This window comes from Vigna unguiculata, chromosome 4, assembly GCF_004118075.2.
Source record: "Vigna unguiculata cultivar IT97K-499-35 chromosome 4, ASM411807v1, whole genome shotgun sequence".
NCBI classification, from domain to species: domain Eukaryota; kingdom Viridiplantae; phylum Streptophyta; class Magnoliopsida; order Fabales; family Fabaceae; genus Vigna; species Vigna unguiculata.
In genome coordinates, this window is record NC_040282.1 from 27,812,878 (window position 1) to 27,840,355 (window position 27,478).

General features: G+C 36.3%; 2 protein-coding genes across 6 annotated transcripts; one reads left to right on the forward strand and one right to left on the reverse strand.

Annotated features, from left to right (window-relative positions):
• On the forward strand, window positions 1-27,040 carry LOC114182288 (CCR4-NOT transcription complex subunit 3-like). 4 transcript variants are annotated; one of them, XM_028069128.1, is made up of 16 exons: window positions 1-275; window positions 351-482; window positions 4,203-4,340; window positions 4,440-4,490; window positions 5,331-5,420; window positions 5,793-5,939; window positions 6,796-6,903; window positions 7,961-8,020; window positions 8,653-9,348; window positions 11,125-11,295; window positions 18,026-18,191; window positions 22,472-22,614; window positions 25,353-25,628; window positions 25,705-25,863; window positions 25,937-26,118; window positions 26,658-27,040. In XM_028069128.1, the coding sequence occupies exons 1-16, from the start codon at window positions 183-185 to the stop codon at window positions 26,722-26,724; spliced, it is 2,679 nt and encodes an 892-aa protein (XP_027924929.1). In that variant the 5' UTR covers window positions 1-182; the 3' UTR covers window positions 26,725-27,040. The 4 variants fall into 4 exon arrangements, 2 of the variants coding, with proteins under 2 accessions (XP_027924929.1, XP_027924930.1); XM_028069129.1 differs by having other exon boundaries at window positions 25,729-25,863; window positions 26,658-26,984; XR_003604055.1 differs by lacking the exons at window positions 25,705-25,863; window positions 25,937-26,118; window positions 26,658-27,040 and adding exons at window positions 23,041-23,098; window positions 23,712-23,952 and having other exon boundaries at window positions 25,353-25,593.
• On the reverse strand, window positions 13,257-15,843 carry LOC114182290. 2 transcript variants are annotated; one of them, XM_028069131.1, is made up of 2 exons: window positions 14,540-15,843; window positions 13,257-14,222 (listed from the first exon to the last, which is right to left on the reverse strand). In XM_028069131.1, the coding sequence occupies exon 1, from the start codon at window positions 15,490-15,492 to the stop codon at window positions 14,590-14,592; it is 903 nt and encodes a 300-aa protein (XP_027924932.1). In that variant the 5' UTR covers window positions 15,493-15,843; the 3' UTR covers window positions 13,257-14,222; window positions 14,540-14,589. The 2 variants fall into 2 exon arrangements, with proteins under 2 accessions (XP_027924932.1, XP_027924931.1); XM_028069130.1 differs by having other exon boundaries at window positions 14,459-15,843.
• Window positions 27,041-27,478: the final 438 nt, after the last annotated feature.

Consider the following 27,478-nt stretch of genomic DNA (forward strand, 5'->3'; position numbering starts at 1 on the left):
GCTGAATGATAACAACGACTTTTTGTAACGGGTGGGTCTCACTCTCTCTTGGGAAGAAGAAAAAAAGAGGAAAACACAGCTTCAACAATGAGGGACAGAGGTTGAACTTACCTACGGAAAATCCAAAATTTCGAAAGAGATTAAAATTTCAGGCCTGAGTTGGATGAGTTGAATCGGCAGAAATGGGCGCGAGTCGGAAACTCCAGGGCGAGATTGATCGTGTCCTGAAGAAGGTTCAGGAAGGTGTTGAAGTCTTTGATAGCATCTGGAACAAGGTTCTTCTCTTATTCATCTTCTTCAATTTCGAGTTTCTTCTGTTACCGAATGACATGCGGCGGTTGGTGAGTTAGGTTTACGACACGGACAATGCGAACCAGAAGGAGAAGTTCGAGGCTGACCTGAAGAAGGAGATTAAGAAGCTGCAGAGGTACAGGGACCAGATTAAGACTTGGATTCAATCCAGTGAAATCAAAGATAAGAAGGTGAAAATTATTTCTATTCTTTTATTTTCTGTTGCTAATTATATAAATATTTTTTCTTTCCTTCAATTGATAATACTTGCAAGGTCGAATTATAGTATGGGCATGTTGGATACAACCAAGCAGTGGTTTTGAGTCTTTTCTACTGGAAATATAGTGCTTTTTTTCTGGCAGGGAAGCTCTCTGAACCTCTTAAAAGCACTTCTAGCTTTGTATCAAAACACACCCTGTATTTTATCGGATCGTTATGAGATAATATGAGACTTAGAGTCGCACCTTGACTAATTTGTGTGACGAACCAACATATTAAGGCACGAGAATGCTGCGTGTGCATGGGTGGTGTAGCGTTAGTTTGTTTTATTGCGTGTTTGGTTTCGTGATGAATTACTTAGCATTGAAATACCACCTAACATGATTACCGTTAGTGTTGATAAATTGATTTTGGGGACCAGAATTGATTTCGAGTTGAAACAACTTTAGATAACTTTTGCCTTGAGTAATGATTACAAATAGATCTCTAGAATCTTCTAATAGTTTCTAACAACTTCTAGCAGTACACTTAACATCTTACTATCAACAATGTCCTTTATGAAGAATTGGGTTTTACCTGAATTTAAAAAGGTGGGTGGACCCGTCTAGTGTCTAATGTTTTACCTGTTGTATCATACGAGGTGTGAATTGTTGAGGGATTTGGAGGGTGATGTTAGTATTGGTACAGCCATGATCCTTATCTTTTGGTATTAAAGAAGGCTACCTCCAAAAAAGAAAATCTGATGCTATGGGAATGCACATTTCACTCTAATTCTCAAACACTATATCAATTTTCTCTTGATCTTAATCAATATTTTGTGTCTGTTGATGCCTCTTTCTTTGAGTTTGTCCCATATTAGACACCCATTTCTTCCAATGAAGACATATGCAGTCACTTTCCTACCTCTGTCAATCTTCCTTCATCACCACCAGATTACTCTACCATGCCTCAAATGCTTCTCCAACACCTCTTTAGGTATATCAACGCCACCCATGACCTATTAACATTCCAATGCGAGACCCATCTTCGACGAATAATGATATAGTAGACCCATCATTCAACTAACTATAATAACTTGGTTTATTGAGAGGCCCAATAATGAACAAATGAACTTAAATATTGCTCCAAAACTCGATTGAGAACCTTAGTTTGCCAATTGGCATAGGGTTATAGGAAATGTGCATGCACAATTTAGTGGCACTTGGTTCAAATAACTTGTGCAAAAATTGGTCGATGAATATAGGATCACTGTCGGGGACAATACTGCGAGGAAATTTGTGGTGTTTGCACACCATATTGAGAAATAGATTAAGCCACCCCAAAACTGTGGAATGTGATGGTAAAACATAAAAATGAGCATCATAAGAGAACTTATCAATCACTACCAAAATGCAGGAGGAACCTTGAAAAGGTGGCATGTGCCAAATTATCCACCAATTTGATTTTTGTTCAGAAACTTATGATGGATCTACACTATTTGGCATCTTTTAATACTTCAACTTGCCAATTTTTGGGTAAGGGAAGGTGATTGTATTTGCTAAGGAAGACAATGTGTTGACCTTTGTTAGAATAGGTGTTAAGTATTGGTACTACGTAGTTGTATTGGAAAACTGCTGTATGATATGTTTATGAGCTATACCTATCTTTGTACCTAGTAGTTTTGGCTTTTGATCTTTGTTCTTCCCTCTACTCATTGTATCAATATAAATATAGGAACATATGAGAGGAGTGATAAAGCTCTCTCAAATATAGTCTCTTTTATTTATATCAATTGGTACCAGAGCAGGTTGATTCCACTTGGTTGGTCTTAGTCTCTAGAGAAATATCCACTGTTTGTCGTCATCTGCCATCATAATTTTCTTTGGCACTGGATTTGGAGTGTCTCTCTAGGTGATGACCAACCCTATAGGTCCTGGAAGTTGAATCAGCTCCACATGTCACCACATACACACACACACACACACACACTCTTGTTCCCTGCTGCTAGGTGCTTAACATCCACGCATTGCCTTCCTCTCACTGGAGTGACATCGCGTGTCCGCCACAGGGCTCGTTGGATCTCCTCATCTTCGTTTTGACTATTTGTTCTCCATTTTCGGCGTGGTTGAAGATCAAACCTAGGGCTCTCCTTTTGTTTCTTATCTGTTTTTTTCTGTGTCAACAAAAATATCTTTTGGACCTATTGTCTCCTTCTCTGAATCTCCTACCATTACCTTTGAAAAATTGAATGGAAAAAAGTTATCTCTCTTTGTTTGTTTGAATTGAACTTCGGTTCCTGGTCCAAGGTTTCCACGATCACCTTGAACAAGACGAGAGTAATGACAATATGTGGAATCCAAGTTATTGGGTACTCACAGATAGTTTAAGATGTGCAACTACTTTTGGAAAAAAGGTTCAAAATATATTTGCAATTGATTTTCAACGCCTTTATGTCTTTACCGATATAGGCTTACCTCTCTTAAACAAACAAACCATAACAGGATGTCTTTTATTATTGAAGCCCAATCTACTATTGAAGAATTAAATATCTTCTTGGAGGTTGAGTCATTAAATGAGATGAAGAAGATGCTAGACAAGTTCTCTATTGTGATGATCCTCCGTGCCATACATCCAAACTTTGAAAATGTTAAGATTAACTTTTAGGAGGCCACAAAGTCCCATTGATGGAAAGCTTGACAACACAACTCCTTCAGATTTCAACACTTAGGCTTTGTTCACTTAAGATGATGGATTTAAAAGAGAGTGAGTGGATGAATTTGAATAGATTTAAGGGTAAAAGTTGTGTGTTTTTTTTAAGAGATTTGAAGGTGAAAGTGAGTAGATATGAAGGTAAGATTTGTGAAAGTTTGTGGTGATTTGATAGATGTGATAGATAAAAGAAAAAGTTTTAATAAATAAAAATTTAAAATTACAAATTTGTCCTTATAATTAAAAATAATATAAAATAAAAATTTGATGAGTGTAAATTAATTTAAAAAAAGTGTTGATGAATAGTTTTTAAATAAAAATTTAATAGGTGTAATAAATAAAAAAAATATGAAGAATAGTTATTATGTATGATGTGATGCAGATTTTTTATTTTATGTAATATATATATACTGAAGTGTATGAAGAAGGATCAGTTCCAGTGTTTTTAGAACCGAATCCAATCCAATCTCATTCAGCACCAATTCCAAAATTGGGGCAATAACGTAAAATCATTTATACTACCTTCAAATCTTCTCTTTTCAGCGGGATGGGTTAATATGTTAATCCTGCAAGTCATTGCTCTCTTTTCTACACAAATCATTAGATACGAACACATTATTTACTCGTAAATTCATCTTTCCTAATCTCTTCTAATAGTAATTCGTTTCAAACGAACGGAGCCTTAAGTCTTATCCTATGTTTTTGTGGTGTATTTTCTGGTTAATATGAAGAAGATTGGTTTTTATTCTCTTTGACTAAAGGATAAGTCATAGAAAATCAGAGCATATTTTAGTATGGTTTAGTTAAGTCTCGTTTGATATGTCTTTTCTGTTCATCGTTTCTATATTGCACTTTTTTTTTCTTCTTGTTGTACTTAGATGGTGGTATTGCTGGGTTGAATTGTTTAATCGTGTGTGGTATGAAATGATCTTGTACTAAATTTTTTATTTTTAACTTGATTTTGAATTTGACATTTGTTTGTCTTTTAACTCATTGTGACATAGGTTAGTGCCTCGTATGAGCAGGCTTTGGTGGATGCACGCAAGCTTATTGAGCGTGAAATGGAAAGATTTAAGATCTGTGAGAAGGAGACAAAGACAAAAGCATTCTCTAAAGAAGGCTTGGGTCAACAGCCCAAAACTGTGAGTTTTTAACCCAAAATATTCTTTTTTATTTTATATATTTTGGGCCTCTGTAGGTGTATTTATGACAGTTTTTTCATTCTCAATCCCTTGTGACAGGATCCTAGAGAGAAGGCTAAATCGGAGACAAGGGATTGGCTGAACAATGTGGTATGAAATTGATTGCATGAATAACTATCATTTTTACTTTTGTTTTTGTTGAATTTGGTTTGAAACCTAACCCAGAAGTTTAGCTCATGATGCCAATGTAGTGAGCATTACCCATGGCTTTTATAAATACACATACACACACACCTCATACCTGGGACATGACATATGGAGTGTAGAGACTGTTTGAGAAAGGGAAAGTAATACGGTCAAGTTGATTGTGTGGTAGTTCGTGGGGCCAAGTTCATTTTTTGGACACTTGAAGATGTATCAATTTAAAATCTATCGTGGGATCTGACACTATCTTGGGGCTAAGTCAATTCCAAAAATTGTCTCTTTAGATGAAGATTGCCCAATTCTATTTATAAATTCTACGGTGGCCATATTTGTAGTTGATATGAGATCTCAACAGTTGTGATCAAAGTATGGACATTAAGTATTGCTTTAATAGCTTGTATACTTCATGTAACTTCATAGTATTAGGAAAGTGATTAGTCATGTTTGCTTTGTCACTAATGGTTCTAGCAGGTTGTAACATGGAAAATATTGCAGGTTCACTGTTGACTGTTAAGATACCTTTTCACTGATGAATTTTGGTTTTTGAAGTTGGTTCTCCAAATTTTCTTTCCATAATGATGCTTACACAAGTATTCTGCCTGCTTCACATCATATGATTAAAATTGGAGTGTCTCTGTTTATACAAATTTATTGCCTGCTTAGTTCATGATTGATTAACATTGGAGTGTCTCTGTGATATCTAGAAGGGGTTGTATTTATTCAGAACTTTTAATAGCTTACTTATATTTCTTCATCTGGAAATTGTTATTTTAAATGTTTGAGTAGGTTGGGGAATTAGAATCTCAGATCGATAACTTTGAAGCTGAGCTTGAAGGACTTTCTGTAAAGAAAGGAAAGAACAAGCCACCCAGATTGGTATGTTGTAGTAGTAAGGAAAATACAATTTCTGGGACTGATGATTTATCTGTCAGAATCCGTTGATTTATGCAGCAGTTAATATTTCCTTTTATATTTTTGATTACATAATTAGGAGATTTAATTAGATTTAATAATTAGGAGGATAATTAAGAGGATTAGTACACTGACAGTATATTTTATATTTATTGTACGGAATCATTTGTCCTGAATTATAGAGATAGGTTATATCTATCATAAATTAGGATTTTCAGTTATTAAGTCTTTGTATTATTCTATTCAAGACCAATTTCTCCTCTATGAATAATATCACAAGTAGTTTTTCTGCCAATCTAAGTCTTGGTTATTCAAATGTTTGTGTTTGCTGATCAGATACATCTAGAAACATCAATCACTCGGCACAAGGCTCATGTAAAGAAATGTGAATTTATCTTGAGGCTACTTGATAATGATGAGCTAAGTCCAGAGCAGGTGAATGATGTCAAAGATTTCTTGGATGACTATGTAGAGCGTAATCAGGTTTGTCTTGCATAGCTTAAACACTTTCCATTCTGCTATTAAACACTATAATTGAGTAAATTTATTTATCCACCCTTTATATAGTCCTTGCAGAGAGTCTTGAGGTAGTAAGTGTGAGCAAATAACCTCTTTTACCAAACAATTAGTTAGTTAGTGTGAGTATGTAGCTCCTTTTATCGGAGTGTTAGTCATAGCCATCACTATATGTTGCATTCTGATAGAGTAGTTTGGTACGTTGGTCACTGTCAGTTTGTTATTTTGAGAGAGTGGGTTTAGGTCTTATTCAATCTTTCAAAGCCAGCTTTTAATTCAAGGTTTGTACCTTATTTATATATTCTATTTTAGCCGTATCTCTGAATGATATGGGATCTTCAACAAGTTATAACTGGTCTAGTCAGTTAGATGAGCTTCTTGAGTCTATAGATAAATTTCGTCAATAGAAGTTCATGAGTTGTACAAATCTCAGAATAATAAATACAAACTTTCTTTTCTATTTTTGTTTTCAATAGATACTGTCAGAATCCATGATTTATGCTGCAATTAATATTTTCCTGTACAGTTTTAATTACAGAATTAGGAATTAATTGCAGGACTAATAGGATAATTAGGAGGATTAATAGGCTGACAGTATATTTATATTTATTTTACAGGATCACTGCTCCTGAATTGTGGGACTAGATTAGGATTTATATCCATCATAAATTAAGATTTTTAGTTATTATGTGCTTGTATTCTATTTTAAGAGCAATTGCTCCTATATGCATAATATCAGAAACAGTTTTTCTGACAGATACCGTGCAAAATTTATAAATTGGTATTAATTTTCTGTCTAATCTATTTTTCTTTTTCTTTATAGGAGGACTTTGAAGAATTTAGTGATGTTGATGAGCTATATAGTTCATTACCCCTAGATAAGGTGGATTCACTTGAAGATATTGTAACAATTCCCCCTGGTCTTGCTAAGGTATCTGTAGTTGCATGATTTCTAGCTTCTGTTGAGATACCCGTTCTCTTCCTATCTTTATTAAAAAGCTTTCATAAACTACAAATTAAAGAATTACTTCCTGAAAATAAGTTAACAAGTTAATCCTATGCACATTTAGATTTGTGTTACCGGATTGAGACACACTTTTCTTAATCCACTATGACACTTTTTAAGGAAAAAACTGTGATGGAAGCATTGAGCTTCAAAACAGACGATACTTCGAATGTAGTGATGGATTCTAACGATATTATAGTGGACCTGAGTCGGAACATTGTCGTTATATGTGGGGACAAAAGTAGTTTCAACTCACTCTTATCCTTTAGCCCTTGACATGAGAACTTGTTTTAGTACGTCAGAAAGTTCCATATTCCTAAGGAGTCGATGTCAAGGAAGCTTGCATACACCCTACTTTCTTAACCCACCCAAATGTCTTTTGAAAACAAAGCTGTGGTAGAAGCATGCAAAATAGACTACAGCTCAATTCCACTTATTGATCCTAATGATATTATCATAGCAAATTGAAATCAGAAAATAACTATAAACTTTGGAATAGAGGTCATGTTTGTGTTAACTATACAGCTATAGTGATTTTGGGATTTTGCTGGTCCGTGTCACTTCATGGGATTGGCAGATGAATGGTTGCCTGCTGTAAATTTTGTTTTTCCAAACTTAATTTAATGACTTTTTATTGTTGAATATAGAGAAAACAGGGTTTGAGATTAATCACCCTTGTGTATAAACCACAAATAGGGTAATTTATTTATAAAAGAGAGAGGTATAACTAAAAAGAGTAACTAAAAATAAATAAAGTAAATAGAAGATATTGTTTGATATTGTGATTAACAATATCTAGCAATAACTTAACAATATCAAATAATATCTAAACAATATCTAACATTTGTACTGGATTTTGATTGTTTCTGCTGGTTCAAATGTACCGTTTTGCTATCCATATTTTTTGTTGAAAGTTCCTGTATGTTTACATATTATAATTTTTCTATAAATGGATCTCCTAATTTATTTGCTATTTCGGCAGGTGGCACCTGTGCTTAGCTTGAAGCCTTTGCCAACATCAGCTTCAGCATCACAAACATCTGTGTGTATTCCTCTATTCTTACTTTTATGAGCTGAAAATATTAAGTCATTATTATTGAAAAGTAGGGATCTTTTTTTCAGAATTATTCAGTAGGAATATTTATGCAGTTTTTCAAAAAATTGATGTACCTGTCAGAGAGATAAGGCTTACTTTTCCTTTCTAAGTGTTTTTTGATGGTCTTCAATGATATATAAACGCTATTGGATAGGTTATGGATAGTTTTGGTTCAACCCAAGTTTATGAGAATTTTTATTTTTAATTGTGAAGTGTGTTAACTTATTGTCAGTGGCATCAGTTATGAGATGTCTTAACAAATTGATGAGTTCATTAAAGAAAAATAATTAAAAAATCATGCAAGAAATGAAGAAAGTACTGTTCAGGACCATGTTAACCATATTTATGTTACATATGGCACCAGTCAATCCAATGTTAACATTTTTTATTGTGTTATTTTTCTAATGGAACCTTTTAAGAGTAGTACATGATGGTCAATCATGACTGTAGCTCCACCAAGTGGTTGTAGCTGAACTACCAGTTAACACAGAAAAACCTATTGCTTATGGGAAAATTAGTTGTTGATTGGTCCTTGTATGGATGACTCCAATTTCTAATCATCAAATGCTTCTTTCCAGGAGCAAGCTGATGATACAGCTTCTCAGGATAGCAATTCTGATGTTGGTGCAAGAACTCCACCTCCTAAAAGTAGTACAGTTAGTTCTACTGCTACAACACCAGTGGCGAATTTTGCTACTCCTGTTTCTATAAATGTTACAGTGCCTAACTTGTCAAGTCCACCGCCCATTTCATCTGTCACACCTGGTTCAAATTCTCTTCGGAGTTCCTTGGAAATTAGTAGTGTTGTCAATGCTTCATTTGTAAGTCAGTCTAGCCCTGTGAAAGAGGATGAGATTAATAGTTTCCCTGTCCGAAGACCCTCTCCATCACTTTCGGATGTTGCACTCGTAAGGAATATCAGCAGAAACAGCTTATCAAGTCAAACGACAAATAACATACCTGTTGTATCTGGGAACACGGTTTCCAGCAATGGGCCCCTTGGTTCAGTTTCTTCAACTTCTGAAATAACCAAGAGAAACATATTGGTTGCTGATGATAGACTCGGAAGCAATGGGATGGTGCCACCTCTTGTATCCCCTTTAAGTAATAGAATGATTATTCCTCAGGTGGCAAGGGGTACTGATGGAACTTCCTCAGTTGACTCTAGTAATGCCAATGAAGGTGCAACTTTGTCTGGGAGAGTTTTCTCCCCTTCTGCTATTCCTGGCATGCAATGGAGACCTGGAAGCCCCTTCCAGAATCAAAATGACGTGGTACACTTTTTCTCTTGAATTTACTTTTGCTATTCCAACTGCCACCTTGCCTTTTGTTTATTTATTGTACTTGAAGTGTGAACTGTTAGTTACTTTTCTTCTCGAATTATAATGTATGTCATTCATTAATGATCTAACTTGGAATTTGTTCGTAATGCTATATTGGTTGAATTTGCAGCTTGTATATAATTCCAAACTGAAGATAGATGTGTGTAATGCTATCAATAGACCTTAAAAAACTAACCTACCCTTGCATGCAACCTTACCCTTGCATATTGAAAGAGGCTGTTTCTGGATTTGAATCCATGACCAACGGGTCACGTAGGCTTAACTTTACTGTTGTGTCAGGCTTGCCTTCAATGTTATTAATAGACAATATCGGATAAAATAATAATGTAAAATTAGATTGTTATACTATTGGTTGTTGTTCATTTAGTTACTTAGTACAGGACATCAAATTCTTCAATTGACATCTAACTAAAAACTTAAGCCGTGTATGCATTTGGTTTCCAGAATCCATTATTTTATTAAACTGAGTCCTACATAACAGTTACTTAAATTGCTTGCTATGCTCAGTTCTATTGTATTTTATTTGTTGTACTTCCTAAGTGATACAAACTTGATCAGAAGGGATGAAAAGAAAGAATGATGGAACACTTTATGAAAAAGAGAATGATAAAGTCCTCAGGTCATTTGGGAGTTCTAGCAACTTCACGAAATTAATACCCTTCTGCCCCTGCCCTTAGTATTTTTACTCTTCTCATTTCTGTTCTTCAACTAACTTACTGGTGTTTCAGTTATTCTGGTACAAAGCCCAGGGTTTGATCTGCTGCTGCCCTCATATTTCTCCTAACATAGTCCCATCTCTTTATAGAGGATTTCCTATCATTATCATATTTAATCATGTTTTATGATAAATTTTCACCTAGTTGACAAGACAATCTAAACCATATATATGGTGATGTATATGAAATGTGTTTTAAGGTATGTATAGAGAATTCAATGATATGTATGGGATTTGCAGAAGACTAGAACAAGTGTATACTCTTCAAAATGAATTATGCATTCAATAATTGTTTGACTTATCATTTCATTAATCATATAGTTGTGTGTGGTTCATCACAGGTGATGATTGTAGGTTGAACTTGATTTTTTTGTAAGTTTTATGACAAATACCTTTAACTAAATTTTTACCACCTTCGCTTGTCATTTTCCTTTTTCTTTTGATACATTTCTCGATGTTTTATTGTTCTCTTGCTTTTTTCTTTTCTATCTTATTAAATTATTTGATTATCAAAGATTAGAAAAACCTTTTATTCTTGTTTTAATGACTTTGGTGATCTTCCATGCATTTGAGGTCAGCGCATCTGCTAATTTATATATGAAATTATTTTGTGGATGAGTATGTATATAGGCCTATTCAATTGAAAAATGTTACTTGGGTGCACATACAGACCTATGCTGGGGAGATGCTGGCTTTTTGCATCAGTTTTGAGTCTCGTACATATAGATCACCTAATGTATCTAGGTTTCTTTTTTCCTTTTGTTACTGATAGTTGAATGAAAGTATTTAGTTCAAAAATTGTGATGCTATATATTTTTAGTTACACAGAAATGCATTGTTATGGCATACAAAATTGGAGTAGAAAGCATAACATTCGTATTAGTACATGTGATAATCACCTGGGAGTAAGGATTTCATGGGATGGGACATAGGCTGTGTAGTTTGTTATTTTGTTTATACCTCTGAAGGGACTTATTTATTTTGCACTTCAGGGTCATGTTCGTGCAAGAACTGAAATAGTTCCTGATCAGAGGGAAAGATATTTACAGAAGTTCCAGCAAGTGCAACAACAAGGGCAAAGTGCCCTTCTTAATATTCCATCTTATGCTGGAGGAAGTCACAAGCAGTTTTCTGTTCAGCAACAGAATCCTCTCTTACAGCAGGTATCATTTTTGTACGTGTTTTTTTCTCTCTCTTACACAGAATTTAAGGATTGAAGATTGATTATTGGCCAAAAGATTGATGATTCATTGCATATTCGAAAAATAAAATTTTATCTAGCCTTCCTTAGTGCCTGATTTAAAAGGTAGATATGCTGAGCCTTTTGCATTTGCTGGAATCCTTGAGTTATCTAATTTAAATATGCAAGTTCGTGTATTCCCTCTGGTGTATTGTAGTCATTGTTTTTGCTTGGGCTGTGTAAAATAAGATGAAATAGGGTTTTGGGATTAATCTCCCTTGTGTAAACCCTACACAAAGGACAGTTTATTTATATTGATAATGGGCCAAATCCCAGAAATACATAATGGGCTGAGCCCAACTATTAAACACAATATTATATCATCTAACACTCCCCCTCAAGCTGGTGCATACAAATCGTATGTACCAAGCTTGTTACAGAGATAATCAATTCTAGGTCCTCGAAGAGACTTAGTGAAAATATCTGCTAATTGATCACTTGAGTTGACAAACTCGGTCTTGATGTCCCCGGATAGGATTTTTTCTCGAATGAAGTGACAGTCAATTTCAATGTGTTTGGTCCTCTCATGAAAGACAGGATTAGAGCTAATATGTAGAGCAGCCTGATTGTCACATATGAGTGTCATTTGAGTGACATCTCCAAATTGCAATTCTTGAAGCAATTGCTTAAGCCAAACAAGTTCACATGTGGCTAAAGCCATAGCTCTATATTCTGCTTCTGCACTAGATCTTGCCACAACACTTTGTTTCTTGCTCTTCCAAGAGATCAAATTACCACCAATTGAGACACAATATCCAGAAGTAGATCTTCTGTCGGAAGGAGATCCTGCCCAGTCAGCATCTGAATAACATACAACTTTTGTATCAGAGTTGGAATCATATAGTAAACCTTTTCCAGGAGAGCTTTTGATATACTTTAATATGCGAATAACTGCATTCCAATTCTGCTTCCTGTGAGAACAATGTCATCAACATACACTATTAAGTAGATACATCCAGCACTGGAGTGACGATAAAAAACTGAATGATCCACTTCACTGCGAGACATGCCAAATTGTTGAACAACACTACTGAATTTTCCAAACCAGGCCCGAGGAGACTGCTTTAGGCCATATAAAGATTTGTGAAGACGACAAACCAATCCAAAAGACTCTCCCTGAGCAACAAAACCCGGAGGTTGCTCCATATAAATTTCTTCATTCAAATCGCCATTGAGGAATGCATTTTTGACATCAAGTTGGTGAAGAGGCCATTGGCGAAGAGCAGCCATGGCAATGAATAAGCGAACAGATGCCATCTTGGCCACTGGAGAAAAAGTATCACCATAATCCAAACCAAAGATCTGTGTGTAACCTTTGGCAACAAGGCGAGCTTTGAGACGGTCAACAGTGCCATCAGGGCCAACTTTGATAGCATAGACCCACCTGCAACCAACAACAGATTTCCCGGATGGTAATTGAACAAGATCCCATGTTCCACTATGCCTGAGAGCACTCAATTCATTAAGCATGGCCTGACGCCAACCAGGGTGGGCTAATGCATCACCTAAAGATTTTGGAATTGACAAAGAGGAAATAGACGAAAGGCATGTATAGAAAGATGGAGAGATTCTATGATAACTCAAAGCAGCATAATGAGGGGAATGATTACGGGTAGAACGCATACCTTTACGAAGGGCAATGGGAAGATCAGACTCAGTTGTTGGAACCGGAGGAGACAAATAACTCGGCACTTGATGTGAGTCATGTGTTGGTGGTTGGCAACGATGTCTTCTGCTATAAACCTGAAGAGGTGGTCTATCCGCAATAGGTACACTCGGAGGTGGCTGAGGAGAATCCGAGGTGGCACTGGAAGTGGGCACACTAGGAGGATCACACACAACAGGGATATCTATAGTAGTAGATGGTGGCTCACAATGAGAAGAGGGGTGTGTGAAGTAAAAAGAAGACTCGTCAAAGGTGACATCAGCGGAGATAAAATGACGGTTGAGGGAAGGAGAGAAACACTTATACCCTTTTTGTGAGCGGGGGAATCCTAAGAAGACACATTTGTGGGCTCTCGGAGACAACTTATCCAAGCCAGGACTAAAATCATGAACAAAACATGTGGACCCAAAGACTTTAAGAGGTAAAGGGTGAAGAGGGTCGTGAGGAAATAAAATAGAATGAGGAACTTGGTTATGCAAGACTGAAGAAGGCATGCGATTAATAAGATAACAAGCAGTAAGAACCGCATCACCCCAAAAATGTGAAGGAACTGCACCATGAATTAAAAGAGTGCGAGTTGTTTCAATAAGGTGCCTATTCTTGCGCTCAGCCACTCCATTTTGTTGGGGTGTATAAGCGCATGATGTTTGATGAAGAATGCCCTGAGAAGCCATAAAATGTTTGAAGGATTGAGAGAGATATTCACGACCATTATCACTCCGCAAATTTCGAATAGAAACCCCAAACTGTGTTTTAATTTCATGAAAGAATGATTGAAAAATAGAGAACAACTCAGAACGATTTTTCATTAAATATAACCAAGTACATCTTGAATAATCATCAATAAAAGTAACAAAATACTGAAAACCTAAAGTAGACTTAACACGACTAGGTCCCCAAATGTCCGAATGAACTAATGCAAAAGGGGACAAAGCTCATTGTGAGACACTACAAGGAAACGAACTACGACTATGCTTTCCTAATTGACAAGACTCACACGACAAACTAGATAACTTGGACAAGTTGGGGACAAGTTGTTGCAGTTTGGCAAGGCTGGGATGACCAAATTGTGCATGAAGAAGGGATGGTGATTCCATAGCTGCGCCAACATGTGAAGGAGGACGAAGATGATACAGACCATGAGACTCACATCCGGTGCCAATCATGTGTCTCGAACTCCGGTCCTGTAAACAAACAGAATCTTTGGTAAAGGAAATAATACAATCAAGAGAACGAGTTAGTCGACTGACAGATAATAAATTGAATGGAGACCCAGGAACATAAAGAACATGATCAATGGATATGGATGGAAAAATATTAACAGTACCAACACCATGAAATGAGACTCTAGACCCATCAGCCATTGTAACTGAGGGTAAATGATCCGGACAAGACAAAGAAGAAAACAAAGATTTGTTACCAGTAATATGGTCTGTGGCGCCTGAGTCAAGAACCCAAGGACCAAGAGAATCAGAGTGAGTCAGGCCAACGAATGATGTACCTGTGCGTGCAACAGAGGCAGATGTAGTGGAACTAGAACTCTGACGTTCCTCATACCATTTGAGAAAGTCGTTGAAAATGGCAGGGTGCCCTGCGGGGAGGAGGATCAGAGTGAACTACTGCAGCAGACCGAGGAGGACGTCCATGTAGAGCATAACATTTGTCAATCTTGTGGCCTAATTTGCCACAATGGTCACACTTGGGTCGTCCCTTTCCCGGCTTGCGAGAACGATTGCGATCATCCCGCTGAGAGACCAAGACTGATGAATCATCAGCACAAGTAGATGTATCAATGATTTGTTTTCTTGGCACACGTAAAAGGGCAGAACTAGTAGCAGTGAAGTTGGGCACAACAGGAGACCCCAAAATCTGGTCGCGAACATGGGAATATTCATCAGAAAGACCATGTAATGCCAACAACATAAAGAACTTTGACCGTTGCTCAAGTTCTTCAGCTGGAGTGGAGGCCGGAGGCAATAACTCATTAAACTCATGCAGAAGGGCATGAATTTTGCCCAAATATTCAGCCATGGGTCCAGGACTTTGCGGAGCAACAACTTTGAAAAGATCCTGACAAACACCATAAAGACGCTGAGTGTCATTGGTGTATAACAACTTGGCCTGTGCCCAAACGTCTGAACATGTTTCATATGAACGAAACATTTGTTTCAGCGAAGAGTTAATGGTGGACTTAATGACGATGCATAATTGGGCATCAATTTTCGTCCAGCGGGAAACTTCATCTGCAGCAACTGTAGTTACACTCTGGGTGAGATGATCTTCATATCCTTGACTCTTGAGCCAAAGTTTGATATCGGATGCCCATGTCGCGTAATTTGTGCCATCCAACTTGTCAATGGATAAATGCACATTGACGTAGTTGGTATAAACAGAGGGTTCAGACAGCGGAGTGCTTGAAGATGACACACCCGAATTGGCAGCGGAAGAAGCCATAGAGGGAGAAACCCTAAAAATTCAAGGTGCTCCGATTGAAACAACAACCACAGATTCAGAAAGAGCTCAAGAAGGCGATTCAGGCGAAGTTGATCGGCGCAGAAAACGACCGGCGACGCGCCGTCACGCGCGGCGGAGAGGTGGCGGCTGCCGGAGCTTGCGGCGGCGCGTGGAGGCGCGTGAGAACTCCGATGGCGGCGATCTCTGCGGCGTTGGAGTCGCCTGGCCGAGACGAACAAAACCGTCTGGTCGTCGGTCGAAACTGCAGCTCCGGCGACGGCGGCGGCGGCGGCGGCGGCGGAGGCGACGGTGACGACGGCAGAAGCGGCGGCAATGAGCGGCGGCGGGACGGTGGCTGTAGTAAACTAACCTAAGCTCTAGATACCATGTAAAATAAGATGAAATAGGGTTTTGGGATTAATCTCTCTTGTGTAAACCCTACACAAAGGACAGTTTATTTATATTGATAATGGGCCAAATCCCAGAAATACATAATGGGCTGAGCCCAACTATTAAACACAATATTATATCATCTAACAGGATGTATATTGTGCACATACGCTTGGTCAAAAATACATTTGGGAGTTGAATTTATTGCTTTTGTTTCTTTAGAATTCATAATGAAAATCAGGAGAAAAGCGTAGTCCCATTATTTTCTTTCAATTAGTTTAATTATATAATTCATTCTTGTTGAATTGAAGCATTTATGAAGACAGTTTAAATTGTTAAGACCTCTTGTACATGTACATGCTTTAATAACCGTTAAACTATAGGAAATAGAGAGATATTGGGTTGAAATCGTCGTGTTTCTGAGACAGCATGAATGCTTTATCTATATTGAGAAAACAAAATCAGTATAATATATAGGAGATTGATATTCTCTAATAATAAAACTTGGAAAATTAAGAATTATTTTATTGATATCAATCACTCCAATTACATTATCATCTTTATTTGTAATAATCAAAACTTAAAAAGAAGGAATCTCGGTGTAGGTTGGTTCGATCCCTTTTGTGGTGGCATCATCACTTGGATCATGAGTGTCCTATAAAGATAAATATGGTAATGACAAAAAGGAGATATTTGATACCATATTGAGGTAGTTAAATTTAAGCCTCACTCAACCTTATTAAATCAATTTAGTAAAGTGAGGCTTGCCCTCACATATATTATAATTTTGGCCATATCTCTAGTGATCTACGATCTCTCTAACACACCCCTCACATTGAAGATATTGTGTGTTCACATTGAGGACATCATGTGTTTGTCGCAAGGACATTGAGCGTGGGAATCAATACTTTTAGAAATCATCTTGTTTCCATTGAGGGTTGTTTCTTGTCATATCCCTGTGTTCACAACGCTATGTTGAAGTGATAAATGTGAATTTGGTTTTGGAAGTTGCAATCTCCAAAGGATGGACTAATCTTTTTGGATTGAGTGTGACTCTTAATTTGTTATTCAAGCTGAGTTCAATACTTCTATTATCCCTTGGGAACTTCGTAATATACTGTTGAATTGTTTTATAAATAGTAATTGTGTATGTATTCATTTTTAGCATATTTTCATAGAGGGTAATATTTTGTGAATAAACTTGTTGAGTTCGACACTAAATCTCATAGTTATACTTGGTGAGATGGTTTTCTTAGCATTATTTGTCCTAAGTTGTTCAGGGATATATTTGATTTGCCCTTATATAGGTTTAGGGATTAGTGGGTTAGGTGTAGTGTCCCCACTAGTTTTTTGTATTCTCTTCTTTCTTTTATAATATTTTGAGGTATAGCACATGATACATGTTGTTTGTGGTGCCAACATGGTTGGGATGGCATTTCGTTTTAGAGAGGATGCCTACTCCACCAAATCGCCTTGGTGCTAAACTGTGTTTTTTGAAACAAAATTAACTTCTTCTACGAGTGGCTTTTGGGTTTTCTCTTTAACTAACCTCTCTTTTTAGTTTTTAAAATAAAAAAACAGAACATTGAGTTTTGGTTGTCTATTTTCAATTTTTGTTACTCATTCTTCCTTTTACTTTTACATCTTCCCTTTCTATTTTTCTAAAACTCTGTTTGAAAACTGTTTCTGTAAAACATCCTCTAGAACCTAAAATTTAAAAGCAGAATCAAACACACCTTGATTCTTTGGCTAAATTATTTACGTTTGACTGGTGTACATTGTCTAACATTCGGCATACAGCTCTATTTTTTACACTTGGGCACTTCATTATAGACCTTAACTCGTGACTATTGCAATTTTCCTTTGAGATACTCTCAATTACCATGTTCAAGAATTTTATTAGTGGTCTAGGCTAGGCCCCAGAAGATTTCATTTCTCTTCTCTATAATTGACTATCAAATACTTGAATATTTTGTTGTATCATAAATTGCATCTTCATAACCTAACTTGATTTTTCTCTAAAGTGGAAAGATATATTTTACATGACATATACTGGTATTTGTGAGCTTTAAATTTTTTGTTGTGATTTTTCACTATCTGGTTTGGACTTTCTTTCCTTTATAACATCCCACTATATGTGCAGTTCAATTCTCAAGGATCACCTGTTGCTTCTCAATCTGGTGTGGGACTTGGAATCCAGTCTTCAGGTCTTAGTGGTATTTCTTCCACCTCAGTACCCCAGCCACCCATTTCTGTCCATTCCCCATCTAGCCAACAATCATTGCTGTCAGTTGTTTCTAAAGATCCAGGTATATTTTGATGTTTTAACATAATAGTTCATGTTTTCTAGTCCCAGGCATGATATGTATATACCTCGGCATGAGAGAGTATGTTAGAAGTCCCACATCGACTAGAGATAAGGTAATTTCATAGTATATAAATGAAGTGCAAACCTCAACTTACAAGCCATTATGGGGTTGAGTTAGGCTTAAAGCCCAATTCTAACAGTATCCACAACACAAGTGCGTGGGGACCTCTAGTATTCCTAACCTATGTGAGAATTGTTGGTTTGTCTTATTCATTTATGATTGAACTCGAGTGTATTTAATGGTATTGAAATGAAAAAAAAGAAAAATGAAGTGAGCCAAGTTTTCAAAAGCTTTATCCAAATGATTAAAATCAGTTCCAGACAATCATTTAAAGAGTCCGTGCACTTAAGGCCAAATATTTTTTGAACCAAAGATTGTCCTCCTTCAATGAACAAGGGATAATTCATGAATCTTCTTATTTGAACACCCCACAACAAAATGGGGTTGCAAAATAAAAAAATGGGTACCTCAGGTCTTTCTTCTCCATAAAAATGTCCTAAACATTATTGGAGAAAAAAGATTTAATTTCAATGGAGGTGCTTCAACGAAGATTTACATTTTTTAAATGAAGGGCTATAACACTTATTACCTTTTTGAGTAGTCGAATAACCAATAAAGACACATCTAATAGCCTGGGTATCATGTTTGTCTCTATTTTGGTTGTGGATATATACAAAAGTTTTGCACCCAAATTTTCTAGGAATGTGGCCATTCGAGATCTTAAAGTGAGGGAAGAAAAGTTTTATGATTTCGAGAGGACTTTTGTTCTTTAGTATATGTGAGGGAATTCTATTTATCACATATAAAACAATGAAGACAACTTTTCCCCAACATTTTTTGGGTACCCTTCCATTGAAAGATAAGTGCCGAGTGGTGTTAAGTAAGTACTATTTTTCCTCTTGCCACTCTATTATGTTGGGGAGTATAGACACATGAAGAGTCATGAATAATCCCTCTAGATTGGAAGTAAGTAGATGCAGTTTGGTGTAAATAATCCCCAGCATTGTCATACCTAAATCTTTTTATGTTGACCCCAAATTGATTTTGAATCATTGAATGAAAGATGGGAACAATAGTGCAATCAAAAATAAAGATTACAAACTAGTGTGCTGTAGAGGTTTTAGGTGTAGTAGATGGTCCCCATATATCACTATGGATTAATTGGAAAGATTGTGAACTTCTAATTTTGCTAATGGGAAAGGATACACAAGTGTGTTTAGTTAATTCACAAGCCTCACAATGCAGTTTTTTGGTATCTAGATTTCCAAATAAAACATATTTTCTAAAAGAGAAAAATGATGGCTTTTGATACAAGTAGAGAATTAGGGGGGCATATTAGTAAGATCCAAAAGGTTTACGAAAGAAAGAAGTGGAAATATCAAATTCCCTACGTGGCTTCTTGAAGGGGGAGGGAGATCTTTTGGTTTTGGGGGCAAGGAAAGGGGGAGATATAGGGGGGTTTTCGTTTCTTAGGGAGGAGGATAGTTTTTGGGAGGAAAAAAACCAGATAGTTACAAGGCTGGGCCATGGAAAGAGCGTCACCATCACCTTGTTGCTTTTGAATTCCATAACACTGTTAGTGTTTTCTTTTTGCGGTGAAAACAAATGCATCAGGGAAGGGAATTGGAGCGGTGTTGATGCAGGAAGGACAACCAGTGGCCTACATGAGTCAAACTCTGTCTGACAAAGCTTTGAATAAGTCTTTTTATGAAAAAGAGTCATGGTCATGGCAATCCAAAAATGGAGGCATTATTTGCTAGGGGTCACTTCATTATTCATATCGATCAAAGAAGTTTGAAGTTTCCAATGGATCAACGATTGACGAGTACGAAGCAAAATAAATGGATCTCTAAATTGCTAGTGTTTGACTTCGAAATTAAGTATAAACTGGGGGCGGAAAATAGAGAGCAGATGACCTTTCTAGAATATTGCAATACTGAGCCTTGAGTTTGATACGTTTCTTTGAGCGGGAAAATTTAGCAGTTGAAATTGAGAAGGATGTGAAATTGAAGAAAATTCTACATGATCTGTTGGTCAAGGAGGGTGATCACTCAGGGTATAAGATGAACAATGGGAGGTTGTATTATCATAATCGACTGCTGACAGAAAATGAACGCCATTTTGAAAGAATTTCATGATATAGCTGTGGGAGGACACTCGGGATACTTTCAAACCTACAAGAGGATTGCACACTTGTTCTTTTGGGAAGGAATAAGGAAACACATTGAAGAGTATGTGCAGAAATTTGATGTGTGTAAAAGAAACAAGTATCAAATTCTGAGTCCAATAGGTTTGTTACAACCCTTACCTATTCCTAAACATATTTGGACTGACATTTCCATGGACTTCATTGGAGGTTTGCCAAAAGCAGGAGGAATGGATACAATATTAGTGGTGGTTGATTGTCTCACCAAATATGCTCACTTTATTGCTTTGGCACATCCTTATAATGCTAAAGAGGTTGCATAGTTGTTTTTAAAGGAAGTGGTAAAACTTCATGGATTTCCAAAAAGTATTGCTTTTGATGGAGACCGGGTTTTTATGAGCTCCTTCTAGACATAATTATTTAAGTTGGTTTGAACCAAATTGAAATTCTATTCTACATGTCATCCGCAAACTAATGGGCAAACGGAAGTGGTAAACAGATGCTTGGAAACTTATTTAAGATGCATGACAGGTGCCAAACCAAGATAGTGGCATAAGTGGATTAGTTGGGCTGAATATTGGTATAATATAAACTACCATGAAGCCACTAAGATGACCCCTTTCAAGGCAATGTATGGACGAGATCCTCCTCTGGTGATTAGAGGAGATGTTGCAGCAATCTCGGTAGATGAAGTAGCTAGGATGATACAAGACAAAAATGAAATGTTAGACATATTGAAGGACCACATGGTGCATGCCCAAAATCGGATGAAGCAACATGCTGACAAATGTAGAAGAGGAGTGGAGTGGAGTATAAGGTTGGGGAGGTTGAATAAGTGGCTTATAGATTGAAATTACCTGAGGATAGCAAGGTGCATCTAGTTTTTCATGTGTCTCTGTTGAAGCCCATTATGACAACTGAAGTTGTGGTTCAACCATTACCACATTATGTGACCGAGGAAATTGAGTTACAAGTCCAATCAGAAGATGTTACAGTAGTGAGAAGAGATAGCAATCGGTCTTTAGAGGTATAAGTAAAGTGGAAGAACATGTCGGATTGTGAGAATTCATAGGGATCTTTGAGCAAGATGATAGAGGCATTTCCTGATCTTCACCTTGAGGACAAGGTGAATTTTAAAGAAGGTGGCCTTGATACAAGCCGAGAATTAGGGGAGACAACAAGCCCACACATGTTGATTCTGATACTAACAGAATTGCCTACGTGGCTTCTAGAAGGAGGAGGGAGATCTTTCAGTTTTGGGGGCAGGGAGAGGGGGAGATGTAGGGAGGGTTTTCGTTTCTTGGGGAGGATACTGGTTTTTGGGAGGAAAGAACCAGATAGTTACAAGGCTGGGCCATGGGAAGAGGGTCATCATCACCTTGTTGCTTTTGAATTCAATAATACTCAGTGTTTTCTTTTCATCTCTCTATTTCTTTCTGGTTACTTATCAGCTTTCTTAAGCGTGAGTGGTACAACCAAAGAGTGTCTTTATTTGATATGCTAATTAGAGACTTGGTTTGGTCAGTTTTAAATTCTTGAGATGGTTCTAGATGGTAGGCTCCATTTCTTTCCTTAGCAAGTCTAATTCTCCTTCCGAAATCCTACTCCTGAAAAACACAATAAAGATGGGGAAGACATTCATAAAATGGCATTGAAGGTTGTAAGTGGTAAAAAGAGAGTCTAGGGCTCCATGAAAAAGAAGAAAACTAGAGCTCTGATATCATTTAAAAATATGTGTAGGCAGTAAGCAGTATCTATGAAATTACTTTTTATGATATAAAATAGAAAGGATACATTGTATGTTGTGGGAATAAAAAAATACTAATAAAAGGAAATAAATCTCTCCTGAAATAAAGGAAATAAATCTCTAAACATAAGGACTTTAATTGAGGAGCAAATCTATCAAATAAACTCCTAATTCCAATCGTTTCTTTCAATCAAATTTATATTTATTTTTCAATCAATCTATATTTATTGTACATTAATTGGGAAATATTTACATCCATAACATTACACACAAATAATAGTAACTTTTTGAAAGATTAAATACAACAAAGTTTTTAATATTCTGCAGATGTTGGCAATTCTACGGTTGACGAGTCACAGCAACAGATTTTTCCTGATGATTCGGGGACTGAATCTACTGCCAGTACTGGAATTAGCAAGAATTTTATGAGCGAAGATGAACTGAAATCGACATATGCTATAGACTCTCCGGTACACCGACTAACTCATCAGCTTTTATATGCTTTAAGACAGATTATCTTATATACTTGCTGCAGCATATATTTACACATGCACACACATACCTACATGTTATGTTGTCTGCGCAAACTCGGTTGCCATGCATCTGATTTATATCAGTAAACCTGGATCATATGATGGTAGAGCCAGTGCGTCGGCCATCCTAGTTTGACTATAAAGATTAGGTGACAAAGGGAATGCACCCAAAATAAAATAAGTCCAAAATATCTTCACATTTACGAACCTCATTTGTGAGGGTATTTTGGGTCTTCTCAAATGTATTTTGTATATTGAGTGTTACAGTGTATTATGTGGAATGTAAACGAAAACCACCCCTGAATGTTTCTTCAACACGTCGTTATGTTCTCTCCTCCTCACAGTAAGCCTTTTTCTCCTCAGACCACCCCACTCCAGCAACCATTCATATCTGGCAACCCAACATCTCCAGCCACTCTAAGTAAGAATTTTCTACGTTCTTTTTTCTTTTTCTTTTTCTTCATTGTCCTCTTTTCGTTTCCTATTTTATTTTTGGTTGTTTTGGAACTGCTGTATCTTTTTTTCTCATTTCGTCTTTTGGTTTTAATATTTTTTTGAAATAATTTAATTCGTTTTGCGTTCTGCTGCTGCCAACAAGTTTTGATTCTTTGAATCTGTCTTAGTTTCAGGATCTTATTATTTAAAAAATAATGATTCATTTTGCTTTCAGCGCTACCCACAAGTTTTGATTCTTTAATTCAGTCTTTATCTCAGTATCTTTTAAATGTTTTTAATTCTTTTGCCTTCATATTAATTTTTTTATGTTCTGCTTCTCTTTGTTTCAATCTTTTACTAAGTAATTTTAGAAAACTTGCGTTCTTATTCAGTTTTTTATCGTGTGCTGATTGACTTTCTCTAAGTTTCTGATTTTTATAATATCAGATTTTTGTGTTCTGCAGCCATTTAATTATGTTTTTTAATTGAATTTGATTTTTTTATGCAGTTTCTTATTCAAGTTTTGATTTTCAATAGAGCCATGAAATTTTTAATTTGACATTTATCTTTTATTTAACTAAATTTTGTATTCTACCCAGCAGAACCATGGCTTCTGATTCCCAAACAGTGCTGTCTCAAAATCAATGGCTTCATCGGTAAAGCACTTGATGTCCTACTAACAACAGTGTGATCCTTAGGATGGCCACTTCTGCCACCACATCCTCCATGGATTCCAAACCTCCTTTTTCCTGGGTAGATACCATTATTGAAGTTTCTACAACTTTCCGATCAAGTCCCACTATTTTTCTGGGCTAGAATACAAAGAAGGCATTCCGTAAGGTCTTACATTGAGAAACTTCTTGACGTGTCAAAATTTGATCACCAATATGATAAAAAATTGGGTTTAGGGATTCAAGACCAACACCATGAACAACTTATCAAGTTTCTTTTTCATTTCGTCCATCAAATCGGCTTCCAAAAGCATTTTTAGTTCAGCTAGAGATTGGACTTGAGCAACAAAAGAGACTGTGAATGATTTAATTCTGAGGTGAATCATATAGTCATTGAAAGTTGGCAAGGATATTTTTGGACCTACTTCTAAAGGAATTATAGGTTATGAAAGTCCTCATGGTTCCTAAAATAAAATGTTGGGCTCTACAGATTGTCACAACAAAACTCAGTTAGAAAACAAACTTCACTATTGTTCTTTAATCTTTTTAGTATAGGTATGCAAAGACATCATCACTATAGAACTTAAATTTCTCTAAATGGTCGTGATGCTTCTAACCAAGGATCCATAGTTCCACCAAAGCTGACCAAGATAGATAGTTTTTGTCATTGAGTTTCTTTGAAGTTGTGGTTGGAATTGTAAAGATTGAAAAATGATACCCAGAATTAGCCAAGGGAGGAGTATAACTAATACACACTTTCCAAACAGAGAAAAGAAGGTAGGTGGACCTTGAAATTGAGCTAGAATGTGCTGACGAGGTTATTGGTGGTAGCACAAATGTTTTTCCAGTATGAGAACAGTGTGTGTGGACTACACGTCCCTAATGGAGCAATCTAAAGAATACAGATTGATTCCCCTGCCCCAACTGCTACAGAAGGAAAATATGAAGAGAAGCACATCATTGCAAGACATAATAATAAAATACACACACACACGTGTGTGTGTGTATATATATATATATATATATATATTTAACAGTTTCGTACCATTTTTTCATTTTAGGAAAATGAATTAGTTAGCTAATGTGGTTTTAAACATGAAAGCTAGAAGACTAACTGTGTGTTTGGATTTCAGTTAGGAAACTAAGTCAGGTTGAACTCGACTAGAGTTAAAAAAAAGGGCAACACATTTTAAACTTAAATTCAACTGAAGTTCGGGTTAAATTTTGCCTCTAACTGCATCTAAAAAAGTGTTAAACATGTTGGCACAGTATTCTTTGGAAACTGAACGTTGGTTTGGGTGTTTCAACTGAAATTCAAACACACTTAAGTAGTAATCATAGTAATTATAGTACTGAGTCTGAATTAAAAAAAATAGTAATTATAGTTCTTTAAGCAATAAGATGGGTTGGGTCGAACAAAAAACGTATTCTGCTTTGTAGACAGCAAATATACCTATTTATATTGATTCATGTTGAAACTGGTATGGAAGAATCTAATGGGCATATTGTGTGTGTATTATATAAAATATATTCATGCGTGATTCACACTGTTTGACATTTATGCTGCAGGCAGGAGTACCTGCTTCTCTTCCAGAGCCTGTTCAGACTTCTAGGGATATTGATTTGTCTCCCGGCCAACCTTTACAATCAAACCAGCGTACTGGTAACCTCGGTGTTATAGGAAGAAATTCTACTGACCTTGGACCTGTTGGTGACAACTTTAGTGCATTCACTGCTAATTCTGGTGGAGTTCGTGATCAGTTATATAATTTACAGATGCTTGAGGCAGCTCACCTCAAACTTCCGCAACCTAAGGACTCAGAACGTCCCAGGACCTATACTCCTGTATACTTCTTTGGTTTTAATAATCATCATTTTAATTGAATACTATATTATGTATTACTAGATTATAAGACAAAAGTTTCCCTTTTTTTGGGTTATGCAGAAACATCCTACGATAACTCCTCCAAGTTTTCCTCAAGTTCAGGCACCTATTGTTAATAATCCTGCCTTTTGGGAGAGAGTGGGTCTAGAACCATATGGTACTGATACCCTGTTCTTTGCATTTTACTATCAACAGGTACACGGACTTTTTGGGTGATTCGTATTACTCTCATTCTGCCCTGTAAGCTTACATTCATTATTTTCTGTAGAACACTTACCAACAATATATGGCTGCAAAGGAGCTAAAGAAACAGTCTTGGAGATATCATCGCAAGTATAACACATGGTTTCAACGGCATGAAGAGCCAAAAGTTGCAACAGATGAATATGAGCAAGGAACATATGTGTACTTTGATTTCCATATAGCAAATGATGATATGCAACATGGGTGGTAAGTATAGTGAACTTATAATGTCATCTATTTGCAATCATCTCTTTATAGAAAGATTGGAGATGGCTATCTTTTAAAACTTTCTGCAAATATCCATTTTCTATTTTTAATACATTTGTCAGGTTTGTCATCTATTTAGAAATATGTTTGTTTACTGTCAATTTATGTCATCAGATGGGACGTTAAATTTGGGACAACTGGTTCCTTGAAGGACAATAGTAATGGGCATATAGTGTCTACTCAAACCCTACCAGCGTTGTCATCCTTGCATGATATATGATTAGTTAATATTTGGCACTGTGCTTTCTGGCTACTATAAATTTAATTCAAAAACAATCCTACTGACTGTATTTTCCTGTTTTACCATTTTGTGGTTTAGAAGTCCATTAAATGGTTGACATGTTCGTAATTTGTCAAAAACAATCCTACTGACTGTATTTTCCTGTTTTACCATTTTGTGGTTCAGAAGTCCATTAAATGGTTGACATGTTCGTAATGTGGCACTGCACTTCTGATTGTCCTGATTTGATTATTCTCAGGTGTCAAAGAATCAAGACTGACTTCACTTTCGAATATAATTACCTCGAAGATGAGCCTATTGTCTAGAGGATGCCCGCTGGTAAATATGTGACTTCATGTTCTTATTAGTGTTTGTATATCTATAAACTACATTTGCCTTCCAAAGGAGGAAAAGTATATTTTGTAAAAGAGAACAGCGCATAATTTTGAATAACATTACATGTACAAGGTTTGTTTTCCGCATAGTTGTAGCTGATGTTAAGAAATTGCTAAATTTATAGCTTGCATTGTGTATCATTATTGCAGCTTTTAAACTAATGGTACTCAAGTAAACTGGTTGAAACTCATCTTTTTTGGCCCTGCACCTCCATGAGGTGTGAGAAATGTCAAAAATATTCCTCCATGTCTCAAAGACTACAGATTGAGTGACTCAAAAAGTTTTCGGATTGAGTGTTTCAAAGTGTTTTTATATTGAACAATCGGAAAGTTAAAATTTTAGTGTTGTATTGTACAATTCAAAATTATCTTTTTCAATGTTGTTTAACATTTCTGATTGTATAATTCCAAAATGCACCCCGGATTGTGTGGAAATTCATTCTGAAATAAATAATCAGGAATGAATATTTGTACTTATTGGTCAGCTAATCTGAAATTGAACAGTCTGAAATTAACTTCAAGGTTTGTTTTTTATCACTAGAACAAGACCATGCATGAATGTAGAGGATGAATCATTTGTCATGCTTCTAAACCATATTATACAGCTTACCGGTATAATATTTTCGGTTATCGTAAGGGTGCTTTGGAATAATAACACTAATTTATAATCATTTAGAGACTTTTG